Source organism: Colletotrichum fioriniae (genome assembly GCF_027942845.1).
Source record: "Colletotrichum fioriniae strain IMI 355084 chromosome Unknown scaffold_10, whole genome shotgun sequence".
In the NCBI taxonomy this organism is placed as follows: domain Eukaryota; kingdom Fungi; phylum Ascomycota; class Sordariomycetes; order Glomerellales; family Glomerellaceae; genus Colletotrichum; species Colletotrichum fioriniae.
In genome coordinates, this window is record NW_027076846.1 from 1,378,435 (window position 1) to 1,387,678 (window position 9,244).

Sequence of the window (9,244 nt, forward strand, 5' to 3'; positions counted from 1 at the left end):
CAGCCCAGAGACCTGGATCGTTCCCAAAATATCGGTATGCCCAGATTGTCGAAACGACGTTGGCGCTCTGAATAGCTATACGGCGCCAATAGCTACCTGGCGTGGATAACTACGCGGGCGTTGTTATAACCTTGGTAGGTCTGCTCGGTATCGAGCAAGCCGTCTCCGACACCCGCTAGAAATAGCCACGGGGCTCCCCGGGCATGCGTCTGTCACGAACGCTGCATGTGAGGTGTGATGGGCATTGGGCAGAACAAACAAGTAGATATCATGACCGCTTGGCACGCTAAGGCGCTGCTACACGACACTCGGCACATATTGCTTCGGCGGTCATTCAAGTAGCTCCGACGTCATTCGTAAAGTACCTTAGGAAATCTGCCAATATAATGGTAAGAAAGGGTTGTTTCCGCGACCTAGAAAATCAGGTTTCCCCATAAGATTTTCTATGAGGACGAAGACCAACTTATCAGCTAGTATACCACAATCTCAATGGTACATCTCGATAGGGATAATCCACGATGAAGTCCTTCTGCCTACGCCTGAGAAGCCAAGACATATCTACTATGCGCGGTTCCCCAATAGTTCTCGCCCTTGCACGGTTTTTTTTTTTTGCAGATGTGTTTCAATTTGTTAATTGATATATACATCATCTTGTCCTGGCGTCGCTATGGCAGAGTGTTACGTCTCGTATGGCGGCAGTCCCCCCATGATGAAGTCGTATTACCAAAGATATCTCTCGACTTTGGTTGAGCTTCAGTCTCAAGGGGATTGCTGTGTTTGCTTTCCAAAAAGTTTTGCATTCGAATGATAATTCATTGTGTTCGCGCCACTATACTCAGCCTTGGGTACTATTCAACTAATATTTTGACACACGTTGAATGCATCAAAACACCAACAAAAGACTTTTACCGAACCGCCCAACCGAGTAGAATAAATTGATTGTAAACAGTGTTCACCTCGGTAGACTACATGCCTTAGTGCTTGTATAGAAGCCTACGCCGGGGAATCAATCTCGACTTCGGTGTAAACATGTATGTCGTCGAGCAAGGCTGCGTGCGTACGTTCATGGACTATTGCCCTTGGACCATTCTATCACCTCTCCCAGCCCACAATAAGTGACCTCCAAACAGAGGGGCGCCTGCTTTTTCTGGTCATAGTAATGGATCTTGGAGGGGGGAATATACGAGGGCAGGGCTATTTGTCTTGTGATGTATTGTATTGGACTGGATGAATAAACGCAACACCTTCCGTTAAGTTTTTTCCTTCTAGTTTTTTAAGTCCTATAACCTGTTTATAAGTTAGCCTTTTGTATTTCGTGGTCCACTCTTTTGTGGTTGACATGTATTGACAACCTTCAACTCGGATGAGTTGTATGTCTCACCATCACACTCTCAAGCACGGTTGTGTCAACTCCTACTTTGTTATGTCACTAAACTTTCTCAGTTTGGAGCACATTCAAATATTTTATACGTTTTGTCCATTGAACTTTTATAGTTCTATTACCTATTTACAACTCCTGTAAAAAGAAAATCCTACAATGCTTGAACCATTTTAATCCCTAAACGCCTGATGCTCTCTCATCCTCTAGAGTTTATATCTCTACACCGAAAAAGACCCCATCATCTCTAACAATCATGCTTTCGTGAATCATCTCCTCTGTCTTCTGGCTTTCATTCTGTTGTTTTATTCGCTTTAGTCGTAAATGTCCTCGTCCATCTCATCAGCAACAAGCTCGTCAACGGCATCCTCCTCGTCCATATCCTCGTCATCGGTATCAAGCTCGCTGTCCTGGTGGTTAGGCAGCACCACCATCTTGCCGTTAATGAGCTCGACACGGGCGTTCTCTCCATCGCGGATGTTGCCGCGAAGGATGAGGATGGCGAGCTTGTTGAGGACCTCTTTCTCAATCAAGCGAGACAGCGGACGAGCACCGTAGGCGGGCGAGTAGCCAGCGTTGCCGAGGTAATCCTTGGCCTCCTCCGAGACGTCAATGTAGACCTTGCGACCGTTGCCCTCCAGCCGCTTCTGGATCTCTTGCAAGCGGATGTCGACAATCTTGCGGATCTCGCGGCGGGTGAGACGGTTGAAGATGACGGTCGAGTTGATACGGTTGAGGAACTCGGGCAGGAACCAGTTGCGGAGGGCGTTCATGACGAGCTCGCGAGTGGTAGCATCGACCTTGCCCTCGCGGTTGGTGGACTTTGTGAGGTATTCGGCACCCAAGTTGGAGGTCATAACGACGATGCAGTTCTTGGCGTCAACGACACGGCCTTGTCCGTCGGTGATGCGGCCGTCGTCCATGAGCTGGAGCAGGACGGTCAAGACCTCCTTGGCAGCCTTCTCGACCTCGTCGAAGAGGAGGATGGAGAAGGGCTTGCGGCGGAGAGCCTCGGTGAGCTGACCGCCGGCGTCGTGTCCGACGTATCCCGGGGGAGCACCAATCATCCTGCTGAGGGCGTGGCGCTCCTGGTACTCGGACATATCGAAGCGGATCATGGCCTTGGAGTCGTCGAAGAGGAACTCGGCGAGCGCCTTGGTCAGGAGAGTCTTACCGGTACCGGATGGACCGCAGAACAGGAAGCTGGGCGGCTGGTTGGGGTTGCTGAGACCAGACCGCTGCAGGCGGATGGCATTGGCGACGGCCTGGACAGCCTCCTTCTGGCCAACGACAATCTTGCCGAGTTGCTTCTCCATGAGGACGAGCTTCTCCTTCTCGCTAGTCTTAAGGCGAGTGACGGGAATGCCGGTCCAGCGAGCCACGATCTCGTTGATGTGATCGGCGGTGACAACATCAGTGACCATGGCGCCGTGGTCCTGGCCTGATGCGTTGAGGGCGGCGTCGGCGGCAGCCTTCTTAGCTTCGAGTTCCTTGATGACGGCACGCTGCTCCGGGATGGCGCCGTACTGGAGGTCGGCAGCCTTGGCGTGGTTGCCGGCGTTGGCAGCATCCTCAAGACGCTTCTCGAGTTCGTCGAGCTTCGTCTTGGCCAAGTGAATCTCCTCGCCTCTCTTGATCTCGCTGAGGTATTTCTGGCGAAGAGGCTCCAACTCCTCCTCCACGTTCTTGGCATCCTTTCTTGCCTGGACCAGACGAGTCTGAGAAGCCTCATCCTTCTCCTTCTCCAGAGCCGCAATCTCAATCATGATTTGACGGAGCTTGCGCTCGAGAGAGTCGATGATTTCGGGTTGCGACTCCCTGGCGACGCGAACTGCGGCAGCCGCCTCGTCGACCAGATCGATGGCAGAATCGGGAAGTCGTCTCGACGTGAGGTAGCGGCCAGCGAGGTTGGCGGACGCTACTAAGGCGTTGTCGAGAATGGTGACGCGATGATGTCTGTCATACCGCTCCTTGAGACCACGGAGAATGGAAATGGTCTCGGCAATTGAAGGCTCCTTGACGAGAACCTGTTGGAACCGACGCTCGAATGCGGCGTCCTTCTCGACGTACTTGCGGTACTCAGCGAGGGTCGTCGCACCGATGCAGTGCAGCTGACCACGGGCAAGCATGGGCTTCAGCAAGTTGGCGGCGTCCATGCCGCCCTCGCCAGAGGAGCCAGCACCCATGAGCAAGTGGATTTCGTCAACGAAGAGGACAATCATCTCCTTGGACTCCTGAATCTCTTTCAGGACGCCCTTCATCCTCTCTTCGAACTCTCCGCGGTACTTGCTTCCGGCCACCAAGGCGCCGACGTCGAGCGATAGCAGCTTGCAAGCCTTGAGGTTGTCGGGAACATCGCGGTTAACGATTCTCTGGGCGAGACCCTCGACGACGGTAGTCTTACCGACACCGGGCTCACCGATGAGGACCGGGTTGTTCTTTGTCCGGCGGGACAAGATCCGCACGACTCTGCGGATCTCCTCCTCACGGCCAATGACCGGGTCTTGTTGCTTCTCGCGGGCCAGGGCGGTCATATCAATGGTGAACTTGGCGAGGTTCTCGTGCTCCTCCTCGGTGTCGGCGTTCTTGCTGTCCACCCGCTTCGTGCCGCGGATCTGGGTGACGGCATCGTGCACCAGCTTCGCCTTGGGGATGTTGGAGTCCCGCAGGCAGGCTTGTATCGTGTGGTCCTCGGCGAGAGCCTGAATGAGGTGGTCGACGGCGATGAAGGAGTCCTTTTGCGTCTTTTGCAGCTCTTGCGCCTTGCGGAGGACGGCGTGGAATGTGGGTGCGACGGAGACCTGGTCCGGTGGCGGGTCTTGGCTCGGCAGGCGGACGAGCGTCTTCTTGAGTGCCCGGTCAAAGAGTTGCGGGTCGCCGTGGGCGCGCTCAATGACTTGTCGGAACATGGAGGACGTCTGCGGCGGGCCGTTTTGTTGGTCCTTTGAGAGGTCTGCCGGGGGGTCGAGGAGGGAGACGGCGAGGTGGACGGGGAGCAGTTGAGAGTGGGCATACTGCTCCGCGAGGGCCATGGCATCCTGCACGGCCTTCTCGCCTCTGTCGGTGAATTCCATTCGTGAATTCATATTGGTAGTGTAGTTGTGGAAGCGATTGTGTGTGGTTGCGTGGTTTGTTTAGTTGAAGTGAGGTAGGTAATTAAGAGTGGTTATACGTGAGTGGTTCGTTGTTGGGGGAAGCTCAGAATGGCTTCAAGTTGAAGAGTCTATCATTCAACGGGGGTATCTCAATATGTGCAAGAATTAGCTTGGTAACTTGAGAAGGGAAGCCAGTTGAAGTTCGATAGCAATGTTGAATTTATGCTTGCAAAGTGAGGTTCATCCAGACCGTAAACCTGGAAGTGGGCCAAGAGGATGGACTGATCCAGCATGCGCTGGCAAGGCCGGGAAGTCGTAGGGCAGCGACCAGAACCTGGTAGAAGTCGCGCGACGTCACTAGAATCTGAGCACCGACCGAGCCCAAACCGCGGGGTTCGCTTTGAGCGCACGGACCCGCCGTCAGTCATCTACCTATCACCTTATCAAAGTTATCGATAAGGAAGCCAAGGAACGTTTTGTCCGATGTGGCTGGTGGGATCCAGGATCATGTGACTTCCAGAGTCAAGCCACGAGTCAGCCACACGACCGGCGCAGGCCTGGGGGACAGGTTCCAGAGCTTCGGGAAATTTTGTCAAGCTGCCCGTCCCGAGAAAGTTTAGGGGGTTGCCGACGACGACGACGACGACGACGAAGAACGAACGAAACGATACGTCCCCACCGACCGATCGGCCGCAAAGCTAGCAACGATGAACTCGGTCCCGGTATTTCGCTTCTCAAAACTGTCCTTTGGCGTCGCCCGGACGAGCATACGGCATGGCCACACGCGATCGCGACGCAGGACGCCCCAGCATGAGCTCACCAACTTTGAGCCGGGCCACGGCGAGCAGATTTGGGTCTGGAGCCACCTGACCTCGAACCAGGTCATCTACTCGCACACGAAGCAGCTCGAGGTACGTTTTTTGAAGTCTTGTTGCCGGCCAATGGCACATCAGTGGGGAAGGCAGATGCTACGTTCGCATCTAGACGTTTGAACAGAGCCCAAGCTAACATTGGCAATCACCAGTCCCACCGAGCCCTCAAACAACTCCCCTTCAACGGCAAAAAGTCCAAACCCGCAAAACTCCGCCGCGACTACTGGGCCCCATTGGCCCTCATCCAGCTCCCCGCCGGCGCCGGCGCAGCAGGCCAATCCGTCTTCCAAAAGCTCCGCGAGTTCCGCCGCATGCACGAGCTCGCTTGGGAGGATGACCTCCTTTACAGGGAGAAGCGCACCGAGCTCCTCAAGCCAAAGGCCATCAAGCCGTGGGGTGTCAAGAAGAACGCTGCCGTTGCTGCCGTAGACGACGTCAAATACTCTGTCGCCGGCAAGACAGAAGACGCTCCTGCCACCGAGGATACAGAGCCCGCCGCCACCCCCGAGGACCTCGTCCGCGTCCGCAAGATCGTCCGCAATCGCCACGAGCGCTCCCTAGCCCTCAACGACCAGCGAGCAAACTCCATCGCCGACATGGCCGCCGTCCTCGCGGGCTTCGGCCGCGGTAACCGCCTCGTCGTCAGCAGCCGCGAGAAGAAGGCCGTGCTCGAGGAGGGCAAGCCGCTAGAGGGCCGCAAGTGGTCCAAGGCGCCGCCGGCCAAGACGGAGATTGTCACTAGCCAGTCTGGCGGAGAGGAGGTAGAGGGCGCCACCAAGACGCCGGCCGTCGACGAGCTGCTGCCCGCGACGATATACTGGGCCAACGAGGACGACCGCAACTTTGCGCAGGAGTGGTCCGGCAACGTCACGCACGACCTGTTCCAGGACGCCAAGGCGCTCTTGGAGGAGAACCAACTCGATCCCGAGGAGGAGGCTGTCGCCGAGGTGGAGGCGCCCAAGGCGGTCGCGGAGCCTGTGCAGGGCGCTGGGGACGACACTAACTACAGCATCAAGGAGCCTGCGGCAGAGAGAGCAAGGAGGGCACGGAGGGCAAGGACGAGAAAGATAGCAAGGCTGACACCAAGGCTGACACCAAGGCATAAGATATGATTTGTCTTTTCAAGGGGGTGGGAGCTAGGGGAAGGAGAGCAAGCAGCAGCACAGTTGTGTAAGATTTTTGGCCGAGACCCTTTTGTGTCACAATACGGGGAAAATGTGTACATCAAGAAAAATGGACGTGGAGTATTGTGCGATGGCATGGGTTTTTTGTTCAAAAAGGAAGAAAAGACTTTGCAAGTCATATACGCAGCCCTGTTAGAAGTGGCTGGTTATTGGCATTGCCATGTAGACTATTGTATCAATACGGTTACATTGAACCCATGATGGACCGATTTCAAGGTCCCTGATAGAAAAACCTCCCAAATTTCCCTATATCCCTATGTCGAACTGTTCCATTCAACAAAAAAGAAACCCGATTTCCCGTTTTTATAGTAAAAACATGCATATATAATGAGATGCCCATTTGGTGAGTGGGGCGTTTCTTGGTCATCAACTTCGTTAAATGGTGTACGTTGTGTATCCGTACACTGGCGCATTAGATCTGAATGGCAAACTTCTTGAGGTACTCGTAGTCCTTGACGTTGGCGTCGACGCACTCACGGATCTCCTTGAGACCCTTTTCGCCGTACTTCTTGAGCCATTCGGCCTCTTCGGACTCACGGGTGATAACCTTTTTCTCGCGGGGAATTAGCATGCTGCGAAATATACCCCACACTAGTGTCTAGTGTGTGTTCGTCCGCCACACCAAAGGTCAAAAAAATATCCAGCGAGTTTCAAGGAAGTGATTTCAAAAGCGCCCAAACAACAGGCAGGTCCTTTTTTGTATCCAATCTCTTTCTGGGGAATTATTTTCGTTTGGGAGGGGGTACAAAACAGCAAAAGAGCACCAGCCGATCAGGGGTAGGGGTTAGGGATGACTTACATGCTTCTTGTCGCGCGGCTTGAGCGACGTGCTGCCAATGGCATCATCGTGCCAGCCGTTCCACTTTGCAAACTTCTCCTGGGCGACTTTGGTGTCCTCGTCTGTCCAGTTGAGCATGTTGTCGGTGAAGTCGAGGCCGACGTGGGCGCAGTAGGCGCGGATGACGGCCTCGGGGTCGTCAAGCATGTCATCGGCGTCGACGACCAACAGGTCCTTTTCGTCGACGATGCGCTCACGGATGAGGTAGTCAAAGAGGCGGCGAAGCTCCTCATAGCCGGCCTCGGACGGGTTGAAGTTTGTCCAGCCCGTCACGGCGTCCAGGGGCGGCTGGGTGCAGCGGTAGTACGAGGGGATGGAGCGGCGCGGGTGGCGGATGAGGAACGTCCACTGGAACTTGCGGAGGATGCTCAAGGGCAGGACGGTGGGGTTGCTGGGCTCGGCCGTGTTGCCAGCGGACGGGACGATGGAGGCTGTTTGCTGGTTGGGTGGGATAATGTAATAGGCCATGTCCTTGATGAAGGCGCGCTTCTGTGGTTGGGTGTTAGTGATCTGGGTAATTGGGATATAGTATCATCATCATGGTCTGTGGTGGTGGTGTTGAGCCATGGGTCGAATGCGACGTCGGTCGCGACTCTAAGAGCTCCGCAAGGGTACCGGGGCACGCTGAGCGGCGATGCGCGACATTGTGGCGGCTGCGTTGCAAAGCTTCCCCAGGTGCACACACGCCAGGACCCCCAGCCATCAAACGCCGCTTCAATCGAAATCAATCCAGAGTTTCGAGAAGCTCTGTTTGAAGCTTCAAAGAGCACCTCCGACCGAAAATTGAATCATTTTCGGGCGTGGAATGGCAAGTTTGGAATTGACGGTGGTTTTGACTGGGGGACGCGGAAGCTCTGCAACTCAATTTGCCAGGGGTTGGGGGGAGTAGCGTACTATAGGGGATTGCATGGGCGGGAATAGTGTGGAGGGGTGTGCGGGTGAGATCGCGATCGGAAAGACAACGACCTCATAATGAGGGGCAAATATGTCTTTGGAGGGGAAAAGGGAATCAGGGGAGAGGGAAAAACATACATCTTTGCCGGCCTCCTCAATTTGCCTCAGAACATCGGCATACGTCGTCTCGGCGAAGCCAGACTTCTCTCTGCCCTCAGCGTCGTTCTCAAAACGCTCACCAGTACGTTCAGGGCCATAGTAGAACGCATCGCCAAAAGGCTCATGTACACACGCCAGCTTGTCCCGGCGGCTCATAAACACCTAAATTGATGGGAAATCGCCATGTTAGCTAATCCTGCTTTTCTTCACATGGCGCTCGCTGTACAGAAGGACCCCCAAGCAGTGAGCTGATGGTGGTTTCGTTGCACAAGCAGAATGAATGAACCTGTGGCAATTCGCTCAACACCACAGGTTCCTCCCCTCTCTCTTCCCGCCAGGCCGTCTTTCTCCTCCCCAAAAGGGACGATTCAGGCACCCTGGACCTTGTCCGTTTTTGGGATCCGGCGGGATTGCGTGCTCGCTCGTGTCCCAGAGCAGACGCCCAGGGAGGAACGAGCAGTGCCAAAAACAAGCCAACAGGCGTTATGGGATTGGGAAATCTCACTCTCTCAAAGGCTGTAGAGCAGGCCCTGGGGTGGGTCGCGCAAAAGATTGGCTTCGAAGGCGTGATGGCCATGATGAAGCACCTCAGCAGCAAAGATGGGGAATTCTCCTATGGGATTTGCTGGAATTTGGAACAACCGCCAACGGGGAAGGCGGATGATGGAATCCGGCAAGGGGTGAACGGGTAACGGGTAGGCAAGGAACCAAAGTTGCAGAGCTTCTTGGTGTCTTAATTGGCACCCGGTTGTGAGAAGCTCTTGTCGCGATGTCTAAACAACAGAAAAGTTGGATGTAGGGGATCGTGAATGTCGAAATAACAA

At 54.7% G+C, this 9,244-nt stretch overlaps 3 protein-coding genes across 3 annotated transcripts; 1 reads left to right on the top strand and 2 right to left on the bottom strand.

Annotated features, from left to right (window-relative positions):
- Window positions 1–1,692: 1,692 nt before the first annotated feature.
- HSP98 (Heat shock protein hsp98) lies at window positions 1,693–4,464 on the bottom strand (the record flags this gene model as incomplete). The annotated part of the gene is made up of 1 exon (XM_053190045.2): window positions 1,693–4,464. One exon carries the CDS (start codon window positions 4,462–4,464, stop codon window positions 1,693–1,695), a length of 2,772 nt encoding a protein of 923 aa, XP_053052467.1.
- Window positions 4,465–5,180: 716 nt separating this feature from the next.
- On the top strand, window positions 5,181–6,457 carry N0V96_008429 (mitochondrial 54S ribosomal protein mL67; the record flags this gene model as incomplete). Its single annotated transcript, XM_053190046.2, has 2 exons — window positions 5,181–5,384; window positions 5,498–6,457. 2 exons carry the CDS (start codon window positions 5,181–5,183, stop codon window positions 6,455–6,457), a joined length of 1,164 nt encoding a protein of 387 aa, XP_053052468.2.
- Window positions 6,458–6,941: 484 nt separating this feature from the next.
- On the bottom strand, window positions 6,942–8,997 carry N0V96_008430 (uncharacterized protein; the record flags this gene model as incomplete). Its single annotated transcript, XM_065758327.1, has 4 exons — window positions 6,942–7,082; window positions 7,329–7,856; window positions 8,400–8,582; window positions 8,926–8,997. 4 exons carry the CDS (start codon window positions 8,995–8,997, stop codon window positions 6,942–6,944), a joined length of 924 nt encoding a protein of 307 aa, XP_065613082.1.
- Between the last annotated feature and the right edge of the window lie 247 nt (window positions 8,998–9,244).